The sequence below is a fragment of the Penicillium coprophilum genome (assembly GCF_028826855.1).
Source record: "Penicillium coprophilum strain IBT 35676 chromosome Unknown utg000002l_segment0_segment0, whole genome shotgun sequence".
NCBI lineage: Eukaryota > Fungi > Ascomycota > Eurotiomycetes > Eurotiales > Aspergillaceae > Penicillium > Penicillium coprophilum.
Genome location: NW_026622721.1, coordinates 1,470,333 through 1,494,208, shown reverse-complemented (window position 1 = coordinate 1,494,208; position 23,876 = coordinate 1,470,333). Strand labels below are relative to the sequence as shown.

The 23,876-nt window shown below is 48.2% G+C and overlaps 9 protein-coding genes across 9 annotated transcripts; 4 read left to right on the top strand and 5 right to left on the bottom strand.

Annotated features, from left to right (window-relative positions):
• Window positions 1–1,224: 1,224 nt before the first annotated feature.
• On the top strand, window positions 1,225–2,576 carry N7500_001964 (Cytochrome cd1-nitrite reductase-like C-terminal heme d1; the record flags this gene model as incomplete). The annotated part of the gene is made up of 2 exons (XM_056673110.1): window positions 1,225–1,615; window positions 1,741–2,576. The coding sequence occupies 2 exons, from the start codon at window positions 1,225–1,227 to the stop codon at window positions 2,574–2,576; spliced, it is 1,227 nt and encodes a 408-aa protein (XP_056536629.1).
• Window positions 2,577–3,031: 455 nt separating this feature from the next.
• rfeD (uncharacterized protein) lies at window positions 3,032–4,858 on the bottom strand (the record flags this gene model as incomplete). Its single annotated transcript, XM_056673109.1, has 5 exons — window positions 3,032–3,712; window positions 3,767–4,099; window positions 4,254–4,405; window positions 4,467–4,635; window positions 4,745–4,858. 5 exons carry the CDS (start codon window positions 4,856–4,858, stop codon window positions 3,032–3,034), a joined length of 1,449 nt encoding a protein of 482 aa, XP_056536628.1.
• Window positions 4,859–6,949: 2,091 nt separating this feature from the next.
• Window positions 6,950–7,958, bottom strand: N7500_001962 (uncharacterized protein; the record flags this gene model as incomplete). Its single annotated transcript, XM_056673108.1, is given in 2 exon segments — window positions 6,950–7,435; window positions 7,455–7,958. 2 exon segments carry the CDS (start codon window positions 7,956–7,958, stop codon window positions 6,950–6,952), a joined length of 990 nt encoding a protein of 329 aa, XP_056536627.1.
• A 1,050-nt stretch (window positions 7,959–9,008) lies between these two features.
• On the top strand, window positions 9,009–10,420 carry N7500_001961 (TauD/TfdA family dioxygenase; the record flags this gene model as incomplete). The annotated part of the gene is made up of 4 exons (XM_056673107.1): window positions 9,009–9,311; window positions 9,379–9,644; window positions 9,724–9,984; window positions 10,048–10,420. The coding sequence occupies 4 exons, from the start codon at window positions 9,009–9,011 to the stop codon at window positions 10,418–10,420; spliced, it is 1,203 nt and encodes a 400-aa protein (XP_056536626.1).
• A 788-nt stretch (window positions 10,421–11,208) lies between these two features.
• Window positions 11,209–14,021, bottom strand: N7500_001960 (anaphase promoting complex subunit 2; the record flags this gene model as incomplete). Its single annotated transcript, XM_056673106.1, is given in 3 exon segments — window positions 11,209–13,470; window positions 13,531–13,986; window positions 13,998–14,021. The coding sequence occupies 3 exon segments, from the start codon at window positions 14,019–14,021 to the stop codon at window positions 11,209–11,211; spliced, it is 2,742 nt and encodes a 913-aa protein (XP_056536625.1).
• Window positions 14,022–14,578: 557 nt separating this feature from the next.
• N7500_001959 (V-type ATPase assembly factor PKR1) lies at window positions 14,579–15,073 on the bottom strand (the record flags this gene model as incomplete). Its single annotated transcript, XM_056673105.1, has 1 exon — window positions 14,579–15,073. One exon carries the CDS (start codon window positions 15,071–15,073, stop codon window positions 14,579–14,581), a length of 495 nt encoding a protein of 164 aa, XP_056536624.1.
• Window positions 15,074–16,149: 1,076 nt separating this feature from the next.
• N7500_001958 (General substrate transporter) lies at window positions 16,150–18,061 on the top strand (the record flags this gene model as incomplete). The annotated part of the gene is made up of 5 exons (XM_056673104.1): window positions 16,150–16,675; window positions 16,753–17,225; window positions 17,274–17,619; window positions 17,676–17,752; window positions 17,816–18,061. 5 exons carry the CDS (start codon window positions 16,150–16,152, stop codon window positions 18,059–18,061), a joined length of 1,668 nt encoding a protein of 555 aa, XP_056536623.1.
• A 349-nt stretch (window positions 18,062–18,410) lies between these two features.
• On the bottom strand, window positions 18,411–19,675 carry N7500_001957 (tyrosinase family protein; the record flags this gene model as incomplete). The annotated part of the gene is made up of 5 exons (XM_056673103.1): window positions 18,411–18,658; window positions 18,710–19,158; window positions 19,219–19,304; window positions 19,363–19,516; window positions 19,584–19,675. 5 exons carry the CDS (start codon window positions 19,673–19,675, stop codon window positions 18,411–18,413), a joined length of 1,029 nt encoding a protein of 342 aa, XP_056536622.1.
• Window positions 19,676–21,006: 1,331 nt separating this feature from the next.
• N7500_001956 (uncharacterized protein) lies at window positions 21,007–22,125 on the top strand (the record flags this gene model as incomplete). Its single annotated transcript, XM_056673102.1, has 4 exons — window positions 21,007–21,038; window positions 21,106–21,322; window positions 21,384–21,561; window positions 21,611–22,125. 4 exons carry the CDS (start codon window positions 21,007–21,009, stop codon window positions 22,123–22,125), a joined length of 942 nt encoding a protein of 313 aa, XP_056536621.1.
• Window positions 22,126–23,876: the final 1,751 nt, after the last annotated feature.

Genomic DNA, 23,876 nt, shown 5'->3' with positions numbered 1-23,876 from the left:
GTTATCTCTCTATATCACGTTTAAAAACGCGAGAAAGTGTATAATTTAGATAATTTATAAATTACAGAAGTTTATATAGAAAGTAGTAGTGTTCCTATATAAACCTAAAATATATATCTCACTAAAGTATTGATATTAGCCTATTTTCGGAGTATCTCGACCTTTACTAGTTAGATTTAATTCAAATCTTTCTAGAGTATATACTTATATAGCTAGTATAACTCTGAATTCTGAATTTAAACTTTATAGACCCAGTGGAAGGTCATAATATAGCGATTATAGAGGCCGATAAGATAGGCTTTGTTGGGGGCCTACGAGGCCCCTATTAGTGGGCTATGGGTTGGGTCGGGTTTCCAAAGTTAGGCCTATAGCCCACTGCGGGTTGGGCTTTGGGCCTAGGGTGGGGGCCCATTTGTGGGCTTTGCGGAAGTCTAAATATATATATACTAAGAGGACTAAATAAAGTGTAAATAATTAAATAAATATAATAATGATCTTTTCCAGATTTCCTATTTATTATAAATAAAATACCCTAAAATTACTAGCTTTTCTATATAACTTATATATATCACGAGGTTAGTTGTGTTTACACTGTTATAGTGCTATAGCACTCCCGCTATAGCACTATAGCACCGAACTAAGTGTCTGGTGCTACTAAGCCTTGGTGCTATAGCACCGAACTAAAGGCCTAGTGCTGCCGTAGCACCGGTGCTGCTGGACTTGTCAAGGCCTAGGTGGCCCACTCGCTTGTGAAATACGTTAGTAAATGCTGGGGTGTAGGGATTAATACCCGTGATGCTCAGTGAGCTAGCGTTGTGATTATGTAATACTCAGGGGCAGTGAGCAAAAAGCGGCAAGGACTGAGCACTAAGGCGGAAATGGAAAGCCAAGAAGTGGCAGAGGAAATCAAGTACATAAGTAACAGTGATACTGGGTTTTCTCGGAGCATAATATGACGACGTGGCGTATATGAATATAGATGTCCAGGTACCCAGTCATCTACCTAATTAACCGCCGCATATATGCCATATGCACGGTTGAAACAGACTAAAGCAATACAACCTAGTATAATGTCACCCTTCCTAAACCCCTCGATTCCAAAACATGCATGGTCAAGGCGGACTGCCGATCCCACGTGTTGATCGTGTCTTTCCCACATTGCTCTCTCCCTCTACTTATATACAACTATCAATCCCACATTAGGCCGCAGGACCTACCCCAAACATGCATCTCCAAACCCTCCTCCCCGTTCTCTCTGCCTTAGGAACAACAGCTGCCATTACCTCCCAACCCCCAGCGCATCTCTGGGCAACCCACTACAGTGGCAATGTTTACTCTCTGACTCTGAAAGACAATGATCTATCCATATCACAAACCCTCGACACCTGTGGCGACATGCCAAGTTGGCTGACCCTAGACGCGCACACACGTACCGTCTACTGCACCGACGAGAGCGGCAGCGCCGATCCTTCCACGCATGGCTCACTGACAGCCCTGCATGTCCAGCCAGACGGCACGCTGCGCGAAGGCGCTGTCGCGAGTGCTGTCGGTGGCGGCGTGAATAGTGTTATCTATAAGGCGGATGGGGGAAAAAGTATCTTGCGGTTGCGCATTAGTATGTTGTGTCTCCTTTCTTTTTTTTTTACCTACATTTCCAAAATCTTGATCTTGGGATTGTCCTTGCCTTCCATTGGTTGTAATGTGAATGAGGACCTACATACTAACAATCCACCAGCGGAGGCTCAGCTATCTCAACATTTTCCCTACCAATCAAACAAAACCAACCAACCCTGCAAGCCTTCCATTTCAATTTGACCAGGCCGGGTAAAGTTCCCCAGCAGGACTCGTCGCACCCACACCAAGTCTTCCTTGACCCGACCGGCTCGTTCATCCTCAGTCCTGACTTAGGTGCGGATCTGCTGCGCGTATACGCGATCGAGGATGGCCAGTCGGGAAAGCTGTCGGAGTGTCCGAGCGTGAATGTTACCTTCGGCAGTGGGCCACGACACGGCGTGTTCTGGACAGATGGTAGCGATTGGTCGGTTGGGGCATGGTCCTCCCGCTCGCAGAAGACGAAGGCTATCGGCGAGACAATGATGTATCTTGCTAACGAGATCGGGGGTACGGTGATGGTGTTTGATGTCTCGTATCCAAGGTCTGGGTGTTTGTCTTTTGAGAAGACCCAGACGATGGTGCCGTATCCTGGGGGTGTTATGCCCGAGGGTGCGACGCCGGCTGGGATTAGTAGGATTGGGGATGACTTTTATGTTTCGATTCGGAGTGATCAAGGGTTCGCGCCGAGTGATTCCATGGCTGTGCTTGATCGGTCGCCGGAAGATGGGTCGCTTGAGTTGCGAGGCTCGTCTTCTGCGCTTGGGAAAGTGCCGCGGACCTTTGTAATTAACCGGGCCGGGGATTTGGTTGCTATTGGCAATCAGGCTTCTGCGACGGTTGCGATTGTGCGTCGGGATCCGAAGACGGGGAATCTGGGCGAGGAGGTTGCTACTCTACAGGTTGGCGAGCCTGGGAAGGTTGGGACTGCGGAGGGTCTCAGCAGTGTCATTTGGGACGAATAGATATTTACAGTTATATAACTCAAGAATTGGATGTTGTGGCGGACACAGCTCTCTTCTATAAACAACGTAGCAGAATGAAGTCATTGCAGTACAAGTTCGCATCACATGAAAGATTGGAAAAGCATCAAAAGCATATACCTCATGACCAAAAGATATGTCCACCTGAACCCCAGAATGCGGAACGAAAGATAATGTAGACCATTGAATGTTGAAGACCAGCTTCCTTGGGTTTTGTTGTCGGGGCCCTGCACCGAAAATACCTGGCCAGATAAAAACGACTCCTGCAACGTCGTCTTGATGATGGATCCTGCCAGATCGTATTGGAAATAAAAAAAAAACCCCCAAAAGGCCGATCGAATGATGAAAATAAATAACAGTATAAGAATGAACGTGTATCAAACATCAGTCGTAAAATGCGTAAAGCCAAAAGAAGTGGGCTTTCTTGTTGAGGTCGTTCACTTGATGTCGAGTTGGAACGCCTTCCATTTGCCTCCCACCGTTCGGCATCTTGGACACCCACGAGGTCCGGGATAACTTGTCGGTCCTTGTGACGGGGCATTATTTAATATGCCATTCCCTGGAGTGCGGAATGAAGCAGGCGGGCTAGAAATGAACATGCCCACGCAATCGCGGCAGACTCCGCAGATGCACTCGGTACAGGCATAGCAGTCATTCAGTGGCGAGGGTCGTTTGCAATTAGCGCAAAACACCTGAACCTCTTTGTTGTGGAAAGATGCTGGAGTAGGATTCGAGAATCTATGTTGTTGGCGCTGGGAGATGGGCGGGATAAGATTCATAACCGGGCTGGAATCGGAGTTTACGGACGGCGCAACTCCCGAAATTGATGATGCAAAATTTCTTCCGGATGCTGAAGACATAGAATCGAGCGATGATTCAATAGACGGGAAGGGTTCCAGGTCGCTCTCACGGCTGCGGTTGTTCGCGTATGGTGGTGGGGTTAATGATTTGTGCAAAGGCGAGGCGGCATAGGAATGCGGTGGGAAGGGCCGATGTGAAGAGATAGGAGGTAGTCCTCCAGACTGGAAAGCGGGTGGTAGCGACGACCGATTTTTCACCCCAGAGGGAGCAGACGTCACGTTGGAAAGTAGTGGGGCAATCGTTGGAGATCGACCAGCCTGCATTTGGCGCATCAGCACCGAAAAAAAGGCCAAAATCGACTTCAAACTCACCTCTGAATATTGTTCATCGTCTACTTCGGTTGCCGACGTTGCAGCTTCGATCAGATCTTCCCAACGCTTGCCTTGCGCCCAGGCCGCGGTTTGCGGCTCTGCTGAAAGGGCTTTGCGGTCAGTGAGACTTGGTCGCCGTCCAAATTCCTTTGACTTGGGACGATCCTGTTTGGGTTTCCGGGCAGATTGAGTAATAGAAGATTTGCGTGGGCGGCAAAATTTATCTCTTCGCTGGATTGGCGGTAATGTGGATGAGCGACCGGGCGGGGAGTGATTGAGGATGGACGGAAGAAGCTCGCGGGGACGAGGCGTAAACGGTGGAAGAGATTCCTGCTTGAAGTGATCACGCAGTGGGGGAGTTCAATAGCTCCACGCATGCGAGGATGACTCAAGTCGGTATCCGAATGGGTATCCTGGGGAAATGCGGGTCAGTGCCACCGTGGAGAGACTTAAGGCCCGAAGCCCACAACCACCTGGAGCGACAAACCATGTCTGTGTCCCAATCTGAGGCCAGTCGATGATGGTGCAGCTGTGCTAGAGCAACCGCCGCAGTGGCTGCAGCTGGGTGGGGTTCATCCAGAGCTCGAGGGGTAGCCGGGGAGCCGTCAGCGACATAGACGTCCCTTTCCGGCGCCACATCTGTGGGTAGCCGTCAGTATCCATGTGGGAGAAAGCAAGTCAAAGCAAAGCAAAAACGAACCATGAGGTCGCCGAGGTTGAGCAGGTTCGGGAGGTGACAGCTGCACCCGTTGCTCGAGCGGGGTGTTCACCATCATCAGGAAGCTCTCTTCGGTAGCCGGGAGCTTCGGGATATAGTGGTTCGGATGCGCACGTCGAATGTGCTCCTGCATGGAGCGATAGCGTTTTTCCTAGCACACCAACCGGATTAGTTTGAGTTGGACTCAAGAGTTGCACGGGGGTCATTATAGCTTTCGCAAGCTGTCCAGGGTGACAGGTGGGGCTCAGGCAAATACTCACACCCAGGCATCTTTTGCGACAATTGGAACCATCGTTATTCTTCAAGGGACAGACCACCTCGTTATTGGCATCGGTTACCGAGAAAGAGCTGGTCAGTGAGCTTCGAGGAGGCATGGTGCATATGGTCATCCGAGATCCCGGGAGTTGAGATAAAAAAAGGAGGGGCGAATAAAGAGATCAGCCAAGCACAGACAGGGTTTGTGTGAACAATAGGCAATGCAGTTCAACATGCTCTGAAGTAAAAGAGAAGTGGGAAGAATTGAAAAAGGCAGAAGGAAAAAAAGGAAAAGGAAGAGGGCGGCTCATACATTCAGAGTACTTCGAGGCCCCCCCCGTAGTTGTGGGTGAAAGTCACTGGGGTATTACGGGTAATTACGCAGTTCGCCTTATTCTAATTTTTTTTTTTTTGGCTTCGATTTTGTTTTACTAATTCTCTTCTAAATTCCCAGTAGTAATAGATATTCTAGTCAGGAACAGCTTTCCTATGCTATTTAGTTACTGAGCCTCGCATACGTGGCTATCGTCCCTATCGAGTATCGATAACCAAAAAGAGGGGCGTGCAGCTCTGAGCTTCCCTTGTAAAAAATACCATTCTTGGAAAGTTCCCTATCAAAAAAATTGGAAATTAACAAGGAAGATAAAAAAAAAACGAAAAAAAAGGAAAGAAAATTTGAAAGTATACGGTATTGGTATTCAAATACAACCGAATTGGCACGGCTTTTCGGAAACCCCGGTGGAACACCGAGCTCTAGCCATTTTCATCTGTGCATTTTTATGTATTCTTATATCTGATATCTGATACTTGATGATTCTATTCGGACTATCTAAAAGGTATTGAGAAATATAATTTGCAGTGTTACCGGGAAAAAGGAAGAAAAAAAGAAAAAAAAAACCAGTCACGATAAAGACGCTATCAGCGGCCCCTCTCGAAGCTCTCCCCAGCTCCTGAGCTTCATTCCAGAAGGGAGGGAAGCTCCGGGTGGCGAACTAGCGCCACGATACAGTGTAATTTTACGTTCTGTATTATCGAAGGTTTCCACGGTTTCAATTTTTCTTTCTAATTTTATCAGATTTGAGCATAAAGTACGGAGGTACGGGGATACTTGCATAATGCAAAAGGAAGAGAGAGAAGTGCAGTGTATTTCAAGCGTGTGACTTGCTAAGCCCTAACAAGTGGTTCTAAGGTCAACTTCATTACAACACTCCATATAGCTCTTCGGTCCACGTACCCCAGCTCCGATCTTCTCCGTTTACCCTTCTAATCGAAAGATACTTGAATACCCATAATACGCTGTATAACGAACTGCCGATGAAGAGCATCCCAAAGCAGCCTGATTGGCTCTTTAATCTCCACCTGGGGGCACCGAGTCACCAATTATCCCCACTCTCATTGGTGAAATTCACACGCCATCCCGGTTCTGGGCGGCCGTGCAGGGGGGATCACTAGAGAAGTCTGAGATTTCAAGTTCGAGGTTTTATGCTGAATGGAGTACGGTGTACTAATATCTGATAATAATATTACATACTGATATATTCCAAAGTTGGTATAAATACATTACAAAAGCTGTTATCAAAATCATATACACACTTATCTATACATAAAATGTCAAGCATGTCACGCTCCACTTAATATGACAAGGTGGAGAGCTTGCGAGTCGAGACTTTCTTGTTCTGGACAGCTACTTTGTATCTTATCTGCCTTAGAATTCACGTAAGGTGCTTTGGCTTCCATGCAACCTATAATTACATTCACTCTATACTTGTATCCATCTCTCGGATGTAATGCATGACTATGGCCATTGTACTCAGTACCTCGTAATACTAATTACATCCTTAATCACACCGCATTGATCCCTGCAGAACAGCATACCAACTGCGCCCCAGCCATGCAGGGTCCTAACATCATCATGGCAACTGTGTCGCCACTGCCGAAGGGGCGAGGGCTTAACCAACTATAAGTGTGCCCCCGTACGCCCCGTTCATTCCCATCTTGTAGCATAATCCGAAACCCTTGCTGCGGGGTTTACCTCTCAAGGGATTCAACTTGAGTAAACTCGCTCAGCCGCAGAAATGCAGAAACCGGATTGAACTAAAAAAATGCTCGGTGACTGATCGAAACGCAGAGCTGACCAGCCAATACCGCTAAATCTTATGCATATCCAAGTATGGTCCCCGTCTTACCCGACCGTAAATGGAAAACTTGAATCAATCTAGCGGAGGCGTAATCATACCAGTACCGCCACCACACCCCATGAAGTCGCCATCCTCCCCAGCGAAGAATAACAAAACTGCCTCAGCAGCAGCCTTAGCATCATCATCATCCTCTGACCCAGGAACACGGGAGCGATAGATCAAGTCCAGATACTCTGCCACAACAGCTTCCGGCCAACCCGCACGACGGCCAAACTCCTGCGCAAGCTCCCCGTTAACAAAAGTATCGAACTCAAAGTGACCCTGGTACGTCAGGACCCGACCGGGGTTATAAAGCCCCTGGATAGCACATTGCGCACTACTCCCGATACTAGACCACGGCGCCGGTAGCGAGACTCCGGCCTGGCCCGCAGCAGCTTGAGCCTCGGGCGTCGGCACCACTGCATCACCGTGAATTAACTGTATGCGGAAAGCGTTCTGAGCTGTGGCACGCGCAAGTGGTGGGAAGCGCGCGGTGAAGGAGGATTGGAGGGTGATGGGCTGGATCCCCATTTCGTACCCGACAGGGGGAGTGCGCAACATGGAATGTTGATATCGGCGGGTGGTTCGGGTTTGCATTGGTGCTGAGGAGTGCTTGGGCGATTATCTGGTGCCCGAAACAGGAGCCGAAAAGTTTGACGTTTGGATAGTGGGCGTGCACTGTTTGGATGTAGGATTGCATTTCGTGGATCCAGGGTTGATCCTCGTATGCTGAAGATGCTGAGCCCGTGATCAGGATTGCATCTATGGGACTCAGTGGTCCGCCGGCGTCAAGCTCGGCTGGGCACTTGGGGTTGGTTCGGAGGATTTCCAGAGGAGGTAGGGACCCGCCCACGGCATCAAAGGCCGTTACATGAACGGCGAGAGGTCCATTCGGGAGGGCTTCTGGCGTTTTGTTCAGGCGTTGGGCGGCTGCTTGTAGGAGCACACGAAACTGCGAGCTATATAGACCTCGCGCTCTATATACTGAGAGGCAAGGAATGTCGGCGTCTAGCACAGCCACGTGGATTATGTGTTGGGCCATGGGTTTGGATCTCCCTTCAAATGAATGTAGTAAGCCGAATGAGAGAATATGTAAGGCGATGTACAAATATTAAAAAAAATGAAAAAAAGTTCGATGTCAAAGGACGTTCGCATCCCCACGCCCGATAAGGATTTGAGTAATCTAGTGGGGCATCCCAAAGAGGAAATTAAATCCATGTCTGCAGAGATTTGATGAACATAGCATCAGGGACGGCATGAAAAGACATTCAGCATGAAAAGATATTCCAGGCACAATATATATATATTGGAGTAACAAAAGAATAAAGGAGGAAAAGATGTTGAGATCGTGCATCCAAAGACCATTGAGCAGTAGAAGGTCAAGGCACCCAAGAGGAAGAACAATATACAATATTCGAAGGTGGCTTTATCAGGTAAGTAGTTCGAGATGTGAAGAAAGTTGATGAAGAATGAAGAAAGAACCAGGCCTCAATCTTGTCTATACCCTAAGAGCAGCCTATAAGAGCAATGTCCCAATTTTATGGGCTGATCGATGAGATCGTCCTGAAGAATTTGGGATAAGGGTTGATGCGGAATATGTCGAGGATAATCTTAGGGTATCGGCCGAGACTGTGACTGGCTGGATATTTGTACCTGACCAGGTCATATAATCTGATCTCTTAAGTATATATACATCCCCCATCATTGGATACCCATTAGTATGTGTTACACCCTACAACATTCCAATGCATACAAGATATTCTCCGTTATATCTTATATATCTCTACATCTATATATCTTTCTATCTATTTACCTAGGTATATATCTATGTGCTTATATAAACATCCTCATTCCCCCAAAAACGTGCTCCCCCACTGCCATCGCAACATTCGACCCCGCAAATTGCGCCATCTCGGCCATTCAACTCCCAATCAGCTTCATTTCTTCAGCTCTCTTGCTTCGCTATACAATAAATCTTAGTAAATTCCTCCGTCACGCCATAAAGTCCACTGCATTGCTCATTGACAACGGACGACTATAAAAAAACCAAACAATCCTTGTACTTCGGTGTATCACATATCCTTTTTTAATCATGGCTCCTGCTGCTACATCCTCTCTTCCAACTGCTCCTCATAACCTTGCAGGGCCCATCTCATGGGATCTATTTCCAGATGGACTAAAAACCACTGGCCAACATCCCCCACTCTACGACCACATCATCCCCTTCGAAAAGTTCCCTAAACAAATTACCGGCCCAACAGTCTGGAAGGCCGAGGACTACCGCGAGAACCCAGAAAAATGGACGCACGTCTTTACCCAGGACCAGATCGATGAGCTGAGCTCAGCAGCGGATGCTTTCCTTGCGTCCAAGACCCCGCTGACCGGAATCTCAAAGGTGAGAGAACTACAGTAGTCATATCTACAAATCTATATGGAACCGAAACTAATCGTACCCCCAATAGACCAACTTCCAACTCCCCAATCTAGCAGCTTACCTACAAGCCCTACGGGCAGACCTCATTGACGGCAAGGGCTTCATCCTCTTCAAGGGCTTCCCCGTCGAGAAATGGGGCAACCACAAATCCGCCGTGGCATACATGGGTCTCGGCACATATCTCGGCTACTTCGTCAGCCAGAACAGCCGTGGCCACGTCCTCGGCCACGTCAAGGATCTCGGGGAGGATTCGACCCAGATTGACAAAGTGCGCATCTACCGCACCAATGCTCGGTGAGTTCTAAACACTCCTAGTCTTTGTGGAATGCGCAAGCACACAAAATAAAACAATCAGCTGACCCTCCCCATCCAGCCAATACTTCCATGCCGACGACTCAGACATCGTCGGCCTTCTCTGCATCGCCAAGGCCCTCGAAGGCGGCGAATCAGATATCGTCTCCTCCCACCACGTCTACAACGCACTCGCCGTAGAACGTCCAGACGTCCTCAAGACCCTCACCGAACCAATCTGGTACTTCGACCGCAAGGGCGAGACAAGCAAGGGACAGGAAGAGTACATCCGAACCAGCGTTGTCTACCTCGAGCGCGGCGAGAACGGCCGTGTCTACACAAAGTAAGTTCCATCACACCGCTCCTCCACCATCGTCACTCTGGAATTCCTCCAGTTTCTAACAAGATTACCAGATGGGACCCATACTATGTCCGCTCTCTCGGCCGTTTTAGCGACGCAGGAATCATCCCCCCCGCTGTCAGACGCACAACAAGAAGCCCTGCGCGTACTGGAAGAAACATGTGTACGTTTGTCATTGCACATGGTCCTTGATATCGGCGATATTCAGTTCTTATCAAATGCGCACGTCCTGCATGCCCGCACCGCGTACACGGATCATGCGCCACCTGCCCCACGCCGTCATCTTATGCGTCTTTGGTTGGCGACGCCTGAGAATGAGGGTGGATGGAAGTTGCCTTTCTGGGATAGTAATGAGAAGAAGAGAGGCGGGATTCAGGTTGATGATCAGGTTCCTGTTGCGCTTTTGGATGCGGAATGAGGTTTGACTGGGTTGGGTTGGCTGCGATTTATAGATTTGAATGATACCTTTTTCTTTCTCTCTTTTTTTCTTTCCTTCTTCCTCGATGCTCTGGGTCCACATTGCACATCGTGCTTTTGATTGTCCAGGGGTATCCTGAGGATACTGTTGGATCTTTGACGCGGTCCAGGTTAGGCTGAAACTAGATCCTCGGCCCCGGTCTATTAGCACGGGCATGTCTGGCATATGGTCCGAAATGACCCCAGTGAAGACTACCCTGAGTCCCCTCGGGGCCCTTCAGTGTGTAACCTTGGGCCCTCTCAGCGTCGCCGCTGCGGAAACAGACTGTAATTTCCAAAGTTCTCCATTTACCGTCTGGAGCTGAACACCCTGCTCTTTGAGTCAATCTTTTGTTCTTCCTATGGAGTTTAGCCCTCCGCGACCCGGTTCCTGGTCTCTCTTGTGTTGATTCCCATTTTTTCTTCTCATCGTTCGTTGCCGAGTGCCTGTTTGCCATGATGTCTGTTCCCTATTGTCCTGACTCTCCAGTGGATCCAACCCCTGTGCAGGCTGTGCTTGCGAAGGATTCCTGAAGAGAGCAAGTCAAATGCTTGAGGGATGGAAGTTGTGCCTGGAGATGCAAGTAACGCTGGTTTAAGTGCTGGTGAAAAAAACAAGAAGAAGGCAAAGACTCTCCCTACTGACCAATCTATCAATTCATAAATCATATTCTCGAAAGGGTATTGTGTACATCTGTTCCAGCAACGCCAAAGAAGGAAAGAAAAAGTTCACTTGACAGACAGCTAGTGCTAATGCACGATCTTGTAATTACCCCCGTTGACAATCTCCAACTTGCCCTTCGAAACCATACCGGCCAAGAACTCGCGCAACTCCTCGTTGCTGAAGGGGAACCCTCCAGGAACAGCTATCTTCAGCATCATAACAATACGATTCAGAGCCATTGGTCCTTGGTTTGTGAGCATGCCCACAATGAACTGCCAATGCACATTCATTTTCTCCATTGCGGCCGCCTCGGCGGATTCCTTTGCTACTGCTGCTGCCGCTGCTTCCGCGGCTGCCGCTGCGTTAGCCGTGTCGCCTGCTTCGCTGTCTGAAGCGTCGCTGAAGTCACCGGCTGCGTGTGCATTGTGTTCCTCATCTTCTGTGGGGAGAACTTCCAACACACGGAAAGTGTCGCGGTGTACCTCGGTGAGGATGCGCTTGCTGACCCAGAAGAGACAGGCGCTGCGTATGAGGGGAGGTGTCATCTCGAGCTCATCGGCGAGTTCCAGAATTGTTTTTGTGGCGGGTTCATCTGAGTCGGACTGGAAGGCATATATTACGGTTGCTTGCCAGGTTGTCACTTCGTCTTTGAAGCTGTGGTTCTCTAACTCCAACTCGACGGTGACCTGGCCTAGGGCGTTACGCCACATGAGTTTGCGCGAGTCCTTACGTCTTTCGAAGCAAGCTGCGTACCGCTCTTGTAGTTTGATGATTTCATCGGGGACCTTGAATTCTTGTTCTTGGAACTCTGGCCAGAAAAAGCGTGATAAAATCTTGGCATGGAGTTTTCCGATACCTGGTTGCTTCCTATGTCCAGACAATATCTGATCATTCCGTACGGTAAGGTCGAGACGTCGCGAGTCAGCGATATCCTTCAGCATGACCTCGCATGCCTGCAGTGCCGAATCACCGAATCGGACCTTCAGAAGCTCTAGTACTGTAATCTCTTGGTCGTAGTTCTGGCGTTTCTGGATAAGACGGTCCGCGAGAAGAGTCTGCATTTCCTTCACGAAGGTCTCCTTTGAGTCGAACAAGCTGACCAGACTGTCAATGACATCTACACTCCTCGACTTTTTATAGTCGGGAGCAGCATCGACTGGATCAGGCACCCAGTACAAATCGTCATAGTCTAGTTCGCTCCTGTTTTTCTGCATGGAATGTTGGTGGACCTTGGTCAGCTCTGCCGCCAGCTCTGTCAAGGTGTTGCCAGTATTTGCCGGTTCATCTGCTGTCGCGGGGTCCGCCAATAGACCGCTGACAATCACCTTAACGGTATCATCGCGGTCTCTCAAATATCGTCGGATCGGTCGAGCAATGCGATCTAGCAGAACACCCTTGGGGTCCAAGATATGGAATGCTCGAATGATCGAGATGTAGACCTGCAAGATCTCGACTGTAGAAGCACCGGGATGTAACAACCGCTGGAGCAAGTTGATAGAGAAGAAGTGCGTCACATACAATCGTGCTCCAGACGAGTTGCTTGTGAAACGTCGCAGATCCTCCACCGCCCCGCAGCTTGCAGGCCAATCAACAACTACATCAAAGAGCTCGCTGACTCGAAGCTTCCCTAGCCGGGCAATACCCATCGATCGCCACTTTTCCACGTCGCGAAAGCTCACATCCATCGCTCCAGATTGGGTTCCCGCGAGGTCAGAATGGATGATGGCCAGAACCTGTACAGCGAGCCGTGCATAGACATTTTCGACCCATTGTTCCAGGTGCTGCGGTGCAGTTGAGGGCGACTCCCACTCACCGGTGTATGCTGCACGAATGAAATCTCCCATCATAACGTTCATCACGTTGGCGAAGACTTTCTGGGCCTGGTCACTCCCAAGACCCACAAGCTGCAGGCCGCTAAGAAACTCCAAAAGTCGATCCCGTGCCATAATCACACGGCTGTCTTCGCCCTCAACCATCATGTGTGTCCGGGCTTCGGGAGATTCCTGCCTCCAGTCTTTGTACGAGACTGAGTACGCCCGTTCCACCCCCGCTCCGTCAAGACTCATTCTATCCACATCAGAATCTTCGTCCAGAGTATCAATGCCTAAGATAATCACAGCATCTTGTGTGAGCTCTCTGGCAAGAAGTGGTGAGATTTTTTTCCATGGGAGACTGTATTGAACCACTGTGGTAAAGGCACGCTGTAGCTGAGCCAAGAACCCTCCTGCTTGGGGAGTAGCTATCAACGGAAGCAGGTATTGCACAACAGGAGCGAGATAAATTCGACGCGCAAGCTGTAAGCAGTCTACGATTGTCCGGAGTAGGCCTTCTCCAGTGGACTTTGAGAGCTACAAGACCGTTAGCACGGAGAGATCCAACCAAATTCAAAGAACACACAGCTCTCATACCTTGGATAGTCCTGTCCGAAAGTTGACCAGAAAATGCCTCCGAATATCATTCCCATACCACTCAAACAACGTCCATGGAGAAGCTCGCATAAGATACTCCAGCGCCTCGGCCGTCTCCGTTGATGGAGGGCTGAGCCGGTTCCATTCTTTCAACACTTGGCTTCCATCGGTGTTCCGGAAGTTGTAAAGCAACTCGAACCCCAGATTTGGTACAGATAGAAATTCTTTCGCTGCCTGCCGCGCCTGGTTTAATGTGTCTTCCTCTGGGGATGCGGCGTCCGTCGATCCCCCAATCGTTGCGAACGAGGTTGATTGTGAGTCTACTTTGAATGTTGATGAGGAGTCGGTTGATTCTTGGAATGATGCAACTGGCGTTTGATCGCGTTGGAGATCCAAGGTCGACTTCGGCGGGTGGGCTTCGAGAGACGCGGGGAGAAGACAGAGCCGCAGACGCGCCTACGTCCCACATTGAGGGGTACGGTTGAAAGCATTTTGATCAAGGGACATCGGACATTGTGAGATCCAGCTTGCTGTTGATCTTTTTTCGTTGCTGCTTCGATTGTGTTCGATGGTTGCCTCTATTATGTTCCAACGAAGTTCAATGTTTGGATTGGAGGAAGGTCACGTGGATGCTTTGCTGAAGCTTCAACTCCACCGGGTTTTGTACGGTGCATGCTTTGGTTCTAATGCCACCAATGAATGTATTCAGAGAGAAAGAGGATATCATGCCCCTGCCGAAACCAAATCCAAGCATGAGCTGCTGTAAATTTCACCATCTACATAGTATGGGGTATCGATCCAAGACAAAAGAGCAATAGGAACATTGCGTATATACGAATGCAAATTATAAAATCAAAAATACAAATCCCATATAAGGCATGCAAAGGTCGAGACAGAGTATGTTTCACCATCTTTCACCATCGACGCGTCCTACGCATTCGTTGAGAGGCCCGGGACAGGGTGAGCATGCAGTGTGCAACCATGTTCCACCGAGACGAGTGTAGATATTTCGAAGCAAGGTGTTGTATCCTCGAGTGCCAAGTATCCCTCACGACTGAGTATCATCAACCTTCTCCCACTCACTATCGGTGCTCCCATACCCAGACCCCTCACCACCGGTGCTGAGCCGCTTCTTATGATCGCGCGCCGTGGGCAGCAATCCAGACGTTGCACTCCCAGTCGCGACAGCACTAGACTTGGCTGTCTTTTTGGCGGAGACAGCTTCAGTCTCCGTTTCGCTGTCGCCGCTTTCTCTTACGGGACTCTTCTGGCGCGTCTTCGCGTTGTCACCCTCTTGTTTTTCTTTCTCAGCCTCCTGCGCCTGTTGGGCAAGTTTCATCTCGGCGGCGAACCAGTTGATGGACCACCATAGTCCAGCGCTAATGATGGATAGCGCGACGAAGTGGAGGCTATAGGTAGCTAGAAGGAGGGCGAAGAAGATGAGCTGGAGGGCGGCGAAGGTGACGTTGGTCGCGATCAAAAGCGTCGGGGTGGGTCCTGGGGTGAAGATGCTGGACCACAGGTCCCCCATGAAGGAAGCCATGATTTGCAAAATGAAGTGGGAAATCCGAAACTTGCAGGGAGAGGGGAGTCGGGAACTGGAATCCGTGGGGGGAAAATGGTTACCGGAATCGACACCGCTCAGGTTGGGTTCTTCTCCACAAAGTGGACGTGGTGGACAATGAATTCCGATGGAATTTATCTCAAGGGGATTTTGGAAAATATCTAGGACCCTTGCAAAAGGGGAATCTCGTCATGATACTATCTAGCTATTCTGCCTATTCTATCATTCGTGTTATTAATTCAGTCAGATGAAGGGATCAGGCCTATGGTCTTACACTATCACGGGATAGATCGGCTTATACAACAAAGTCACTTGACTTTCCGAAGTGCATGCACCGGCCCGAAAATGATGAGTCTGAGTACTATATATCTGCGAACTTGGCAGGTTTCGTCACTAGCTCTCGTGATAGTGATTGCCAAGTTGAATGTCTTTATCGGTTCAAATCAGCTATGGAAAATCATGACATCTAAGAGAAAGCTGATATCAATGAAATTCAATATTAGATAGTGACAAGCATACTATGTCTAGTGGTTGAAGTAAAAGCGGATATGCCCTACATGTTGCAGGGATATGCCTGTCCACTTGACCTATTCAGGCCTGGGCCAGGCGCAATAAAGTTATGTCTAAGAGCTTTATATCTCAAAGGCCGAGTATAGATCCAACTGGAAGTTGAAACATCCAAGAACTATACCAATAGCCGCCACCAATCGACGACATGCTATTATGGCTTTCGCGTTTTCCCCACAATCGCAATGGCGCCGATCTTCCCCAAACCCGCTGGCCGAACCCGTCTACTCCGTCATCTACCCCGACTTGGATCCCGGGCCGTTGCTTCATTGGCTTTTCTAGCCCGGGGAGACCCCACGCCTTCCTATGGGCCCCGATTCACGGAGTAAACAAACCGCATGTTGTGTATAGTACCCCAGCCAGGTAACTGGGGGGAATGGGGTATAAATATCGGAGTGCCTCCGGAATATAGTTTGGATGTCAGAGCGTTTACCGCTTCAATCACATAACCCTGAGTTCTTCAACTCGCTTTGCAACCTCCATTCAAAATGGCTGAAGAAATTCCCGCTACGAAAGAACTATCCCATGACCCTGTGGTAGATGGTTTCTCTCACCATGCCGACAACATTGCATCAGACCGTGAGCCCTATGGTCCACCCGGTCTGCGCGGTCTGGCAGCCAACCCGTTCGTGGTCCTGTGTGCCGCCTGCTCAACCCTGGGTGGTTTGCTCTTCGGTTATGACCAAGGTGTCGTGTCAGTGATTCTGGTCATGGACCAGTTCTTGGCGGAATTTCCGCGGATAGAAGAGAGTAACCCCGGCTCAGGTTTTGCGAAAGGATTATTGACGGCGATGATTGAGTTGGGGGCTTTGATTGGTGCTCTTAACCAGGGCTGGATTGCAGATAAGATCTCGCGGCGGTATTCGATTCTCGTCGCTGTTGCTATCTTCACTGTGGGCTCTGTGCTTCAGACTGCTGCCTATGGTTACCCCATGTTGACTGTGGCTCGGCTCATTGGTGGTATCGGGATCGGAATGTTGTCTATGGTTGCACCGTTGTATATCTCTGAAATCAGTATGTATTTCTCCTCGGAGAGCTTTCGTTCCTTTCTCACACGTGTGACAAATGCTTATCACAATCTCTCCCATTAGGTCCCCCCGAATGCCGTGGAACTCTCCTGGTTCTCGAAGAATGGTGTATTGTCCTTGGCATTGTGATTGCATTTTGGATTACATATGGTACGCAATACATGGTCGGCGAATGGGCCTGGCGCCTCCCTTTCCTGCTCCAATTGATCCCGGGTTTTATCCTCGCTGCCGGTGTATACGCTCTTCCATTCTCGCCCCGTTGGCTGGCTTCAAAGGGTCGGAATGACGAAGCTCTTGACAGTCTTTGCAGACTCCGTTCCCTGCCAGCATCCGACAGACGCGTTCGCCAGGAGCTTATGGACATCCAGGCCGAGGTGCGCTTCCACCAGCAAATAAACAGAGAGAATCATCCGGATCTACAAGGTGATGGCATGAAGAACTCCATTCTGCAGGAGCTTTCATCGTGGGCCGATTGCTTCAAGAAGGGCTGCTGGCGTCGTACTCATATCGGTATTGGGCTGGGATTCTTCCAACAGGTGAGTTATGGGTGGATGGAGATAACCGGCACATGCTAATAATGACAGTTCATCGGTATCAACGCTCTTATTTACTACTCTCCTACCCTCTTTGCTACTATGGGTCTCGACTCGAGCATGCAGCTTATCATGTCGGGCGTCCTCAACGTGGTACAGTTGGTGGGTGTCACCAGTAGTATTTGGACCATGGACGTCGTCGGTCGCCGCAAGTTGCTTATAGTTGGTGCTGCTCTCATGGCCCTATCCCACATTATTATTGCTGCCTTGGTCGGAATTTTCTCTGTCGATTGGCCTTCCCACAAAGCAGAAGGGTGGACCAGTGTGGCCTTCCTCTTATTCTACATGCTTGCCTTTGGGGCTTCCTGGGGCCCTATCCCGTGGGCTATGCCTTCCGGTACGTCGTCTTTTTTCGTTTATCCTGTCAACCCGGCATTTATCTGACTTATCCAGAAATCTTCCCTTCTTCCCTACGCGCTAAGGGTGTTGCTCTTTCAACGTGCTCCAACTGGTTGAATAACTTCATTATCGTGAGTTTCTCGTTATAGTTATGGGGTTACACGATGCATCGCAGACATTAATTATCTCTGTAGGGTCTCATTACCCCACCTCTCGTCCAAGACACTGGTTACGGTGCTTACGTTTTCTTCGCCGTCTTTTGCATCCTCGCCGGGATGTGGACTTACTTCTTTGTGCCAGAAACCAAGGGTCGAACCCTCGAGCAGATGGACCACGTATTTAAAGACAACTCTAGCGAAGAAGAAAAGGCTAAGAGGCGCGTGATCGAGAATGAGCTGATTCGTGCCCAGTATGAGAATGCGCACCGGGAATTTGCATGAACCAATAATAATCTGTCGCCCAGTACATATTAACTGAGCAATAGTGGACTTTTTTTAAAATCCAATCCTCAAACCTAGCATAACAAGGAGTATTATGAAATTTTTGATTTAAATAATAAAAACAAATGATCGATTAATGTCATACTTGCCTAGCATGTCTGAGATTCGCGAAAGCTTTAGACTTCGTTGCGAGAGCCCCATATGGACTTGAGACACATAGTGCATGGATATAATTCTTTGGTAGTTTCTATAAAATGTGTACACATCCTTATTATATTGATTTATATGCTAAAAGAAGCATAATGACAGTTGTTATACCTCACCACATAAAGCTTTTCTATGCACACCTTCAGCTTTTACCGTTATTCCAGTAGCTGTAGCACAGAGTACCACTCTCGGTGTTAAGCAAGCTCTCAAGTGTAGCATTAGGAGCAAGCTTTCCAATGTTGATCTCGAAGTCGAGGGTGACGTTCACTCCAGTATAATCCATGGACTTGACAGGGCCGCCAACTTGACGGTAGCGAGCTGGGAGGTCCTTCTGCTGCCACTCCCAGAATATACGATCAACATTGCCGTGGTGTAGATAGAAGAGAGGGTCTAGGCTTATCAGTATAAGCAGCCATAGTAATCAAGAGAGCGAAAACCTACCACCAGGGCTGAGAGCCTGGTTACCCAATGTTCCGAGCGCACCTCCAACACCGAAATGCCCGCTGCCGTGGATGTTAGGCTGGGTGAAGGCAGGGATATTTTCAAGTGCCCGTGCAAAAGTGGTATAATCAGACTGGGCCTGCACGTGGTCTACGAGGCTTTGGCGTGCGAAAAAATTCATGATCGATGGAATATAGTCACGACGAAGGCAGTCAGGCTGTCCCTTGGGATGTCCCACGGCAAGCATGAAACTAGGGGGAGTGAAGGGACCGTCTTCAACACAACCGCCACCAGTCCGGCCGGTTAAATTCAAGGGGTTCTGCGTCTCGTCGGCCGGCATGTATTTGCCGTTTCCTCCAAATCCCCGGATAGGGTCGAAGATGTCGGTCTCAAAGATGGCCATGGAACTGTTGTCCGTTGAGGATGCATCCAGGGACCAGTTCCAGTAGCTTTAATTGGGTGTTAGTGTTGATTTTTTTATTTGTAAACGATCAAAAGTATATCCTTACGGCTGGCCACCCTGGTAGCCACAGACTTCTCGCAAAGCCTTCTCATAGGTGGCGAGATAGTATCGATGCCAGAGGACGAAGTGACCCTAACCATACCGATCAGCATGATCAACAATCGATAGATCAGGAAAGAAGAACACCTACCACCCAGTGTATCCATGGAGTTTGGTCACTGTGCGTGGCTTGAAAATCATCAAAATGCGTTACTACATTCTCGAGACCAGTCATAGCTGGCCGTGCTGCCAGGCAGCGAACTGCACCGATATAGTCGCGGCGTTCGCGCATGCTCAGATCTCTCCTAGGAAAAAGCAAAAATTTCAATATTGAAAACAAGTCAATCAAGCCCCCTTTGCCATGTGGCTTACCATTCTTTGCGCAATGGGGGGTCTTTGCATGAGGCAACGCTGTCACCAACCAGAAGCAAAAGCCCCAACAAAATGAAATTGACAAAATGCATTTTTGATCACGCTTAAAAGATTGTACACTCGAGTCAATTTTTAGAGAAGGGAAAAGACGTTCTTTTAATATGGATCTCGGGGGTTGTCTCTAGACATCACTTATTAGATAGCGCAACGCGCTAGGGCGGTTTTTCTAGCACATTCAACCACGCGGCCCGAGCGAGACTAAGCACTAGTAGAGACCAAGACATTCTTGTAAACAAAGACTGTCCGAATTTACCGGTTAACCCTCCCAATAACCCAATGGTCGAAATAGAGCTGATGCTTTTCCAGCTTGTTTTCAATTTCAGACAACCAGGTAAGTTCATGTTGTAATCATAGTTCTTGGTACTCATTGATAAACATACAAGATCTTGGCGAAGTCACTAGCAGCCGTTAGCCGTATCAGCCACATCAAAAGGTTACCTCAGTATATAAGTACGGAGTACAGCCCTAGAGATTTTACTTTGGAGGGCCTATAGTATCAGAAACGTCCGGAAATGCAGAGATTTTTCCTCATCAGAATCCAAACTACTCTAAGTATTTCCGGCTACTCCGTATATGTTCTACTGATCGCGCGGTATACGGAAATTGATCCGAGCCCAATATATCTCCCTGCCAAGATTCTTCAAGTAGGGGGTATATCGACCAATAGGAGATGGATGATCCACAAACAGACTTCTACATTGGGACTAGTACCCGCATTAGCCTGTCTGCATCCTGCAAGGTAGTTCCAAGATTCCATTGGAAACCTTCCTAGATCTGGGATATGCCTATGTTGTACGAGGTACTTGTGGACTTCCAACGCCCTCGATTGTAGTATCCAGGGATGTATGAATATTCATCACCTCTGATTCTGTGGCTAACTTGTTCTGCCTTGGCATAGTTTATCTAAGAGTTTGGGAAATTGGCAAGCAACTTGATTCATTGCTGCGCATGAAGCTTGGCCACCAGGTACTCTGTACAATCACTCCGACAGCACATGATTTATATTCAGGGGCCTTCTACGGAGTACTCTGTAAAAGTATGTGGATCGACGCGCATGGATTATTGCCTCGCCGAGGCGGTATAAGAGAGATGGCCTAGCCTCTCGCGCATCTGCAAATAGAGCTACCAGTGGTCTCACGAACTCAAGTGTATTTCCCTCTTTATTTAGCCCATTATGGCCTGGATATCAGCAAGTAATGGCTCATTACAGCCTACCTTTCTTGCGGTCATGACCTTGCTATTATTGCTTTCATGCACAAGTGTTCTGCTCAGAGTTTACTGCCGAGTGTTTCTGGTTCATAAGATTGGACTCGACGACTACCTAATCGTCGCAGGGTTATTTGTGACAGTTGGCATGGGCATAATGAATGGCTTCCATGTTAGTCTAGGGACAGGGTGAGTTGTTCCCTCTGGTCTATCCTGTCACCCCACAAGGGCCTTGCTAACAAGCATCAAATCTCAGTCGTCATCTCAGCGAATTGCCATTGGGGGAAGTTCTCATACCAACACTCAAGCACTGGTATGTTTACCAGCTTGTCTACCCTCTCTCAGTGGGTATGGTCAAGTTCAGTATCTTGGCGCAGTACTATCGCATCTTTGCTCTCAAGAAATTTCGAAAAGCCACCATGGGAGTTGGACTCTTTGTCTTTGCCTACACTATTATTTGCATTTTCGTCAATGTGAGTACGCTACTATGACGTGCCCCTCTGCCAACTCATGTTCTAATCTGACTCTGTCAAGGCCTTCGAATGTCACACGAAACCCTGGCGCGCATGGGATCCAAGCTTCCCCAAAGGCTGTAACAATCTCTCCATGACATATTTCTCCACAGCAGGGATCAATATCCTCACAGATATAGTAATATTGATTATGCCACTACCACTAATCACCAAGCTCAACCTTCGCACCAGGCGAAAATGTCAGCAACTCCCTCTCACCAGATGTCTACTTTCACACAAGCTAATCAGATATCGAAGTCACAGACGCACTTACCGCCATTTTCATGACCGGAACATTCGCTTCCGTCGCCTCCATCATTCGCCTCAGCGCACTATACAAATACACAATAACAAAAGACGTCTCCTACGATGCGATCCAAATCCTCATCTGGTCGCAGGTTGAAGTCAACGTCGCCATTATCTCTGCATCTGCTCCCTCCCTACGTCCCTTGTTCAGCAATACTTTCAAGGGCTCATCCTATGCCCGTTCTTACGGACAGACCCCACGCCATGGCGCATCTTGGACTCCACACGGCAATGACACGGCGACCTCGCAGACTTTGCGGCCAGAGGACAATACGGGCTTTGGGATGTGGACGAACAGGGACGAGGATGAGAGTGGACCTGTTGATGGTTTGGGCTCGAGGATGGCGTCATCGCATAATGACAGGAATAATAGTCAGGAACTCATTCTTGTGCCTGGATCAAATATTATGAAGACTGTTGTCATCGAAATGAAGAGCGAGAGGGGCGATTGTGACTGATCATGGTCGGTTGAGGGCTTGTTTTGTATAAATTAGCATATGAGTATATAGAATATGATAGCGTGCGGACTTACGGTCAGATCAATGATGATTCTGGTTAGATCCAGTGATAATGGATATTTTTGACTACACCTTTCTGTTTGTGATGCAAAACTTCCATCCCGACAACCTATGGTGTACATTGTAGCCTTCCAGGAGGCTCCCCATGTCTTGATTTAGCGGCCTAGATAGACGTATTGGGCGGCAAAGTCCGAAGTATCACAGAAGAAAGGAGCTCGCGTATAGGGTAAGTTGCTACTTCATTTATGTCAAAATTCCACACCTATGCCACCCGACTATCTGGCCGATATGGGGGATCACACTACCATTTTAGGGTAATCTCCGCCTCATTCCGAAATTAAAGAGTAAACGGAGTTTAACTTTCCACTCTTTTATACTCTGCTCTTCAAATAAGGCATACGCTAGGCCGTATAACCGAGCGATATAAGAAGTTTATAGAAGTGTTCTTTAATCTGTAACCCCGGATCACACTATCCTACCTCGACGTCATATATCACCTCTTCCTAATCTTCAATCTTGTCGATTTTGATCTAAGTTTCCGGTGTATTATAATAAGTTAGTCTTCCTATTTAGTTCGTGAGTTATTAGGCGCCTAGGGTATATTACTTCACGTTTCCTATTGTTGGTTACTTTCTTTTCGTAGAAACCTGATTCCTTACCTATAGTGGTACGCAAAGTTGGTATGGTAAGGATGATTCATTATTATGGTACGAGGTGACTACCTAAGTTTATGCGGGGGTCACGTGGATCCATGCTGCCACGCTAGTGGTCCTAATAGGCGCCCCTCTTAACAAAGGCCTCGTCCCGAGGTCTATCTATGTAAACAATAGTGATGAATATAACTTGGTTTAATCGATAAATATAACTTGGTTTAATTATATTCTCCTTCTTCGCCCTGATTGTTCTCCTCTTCTTTGTCCCTCTCCTCTTCTTCAAAGCGGCGTACAGTATAGAAAGTCAGCAGCGTTGCCAGCGTGGATCGTGAGAATTCGTTGTTTAGGGCGGCGATTTGTTTCTTGATTCTATTGTATCGCTCCTTCTCTTCGCGTTTAGCGTTGTTATAGGCTTTATATTCCGCGACCAGGCTTTAGGCTTCCTTAACGCGCTCCTCTATCTCCTTTATTTCCTAGATAGGGTCTACGTTATAGGAGGCGGCTAAGTATTCTACGAAGTTCTCGATATTAGTTATAATATTAATAGCGTGTATATCTAAGCTTCTAATAGCGATTAACTATCCTCGTAAGCTTAGGTCAATCTCCTTCGGTTTTTTTAGATTAGGGATATAGTTAGGCTTAGGTACTAGGATATCGAAGATTCGAAGCTTACCTTTTGATTTATCGCTACTACTAGATAACGCTATAGCTTTAGGGGCTTTAGGGGCGTTAGGTAGGTTATTATTTTAATAAGGTAGACTTTTGGCGGTATTATAATTAAAGCCCTCGTACTTATACTTATTGAAGAAGCTATATAGGACTATTGAGATCCGGAAGCTCATTTCAAACATGAGACTTGCGTCTTTGGTAACTATACGCGCCTGTATAGGTCCTCACGTGACTACTATCTGCCATAGTAGTCTATCTACGGACCCGTACGTATCTATATATAGTCGATAGATCCTCCTAGGAATAAAACTCATGCGATCCTTTCTAAATCATATCTAGTAGTATATCGGTTTAAAACCTTTTTCCATA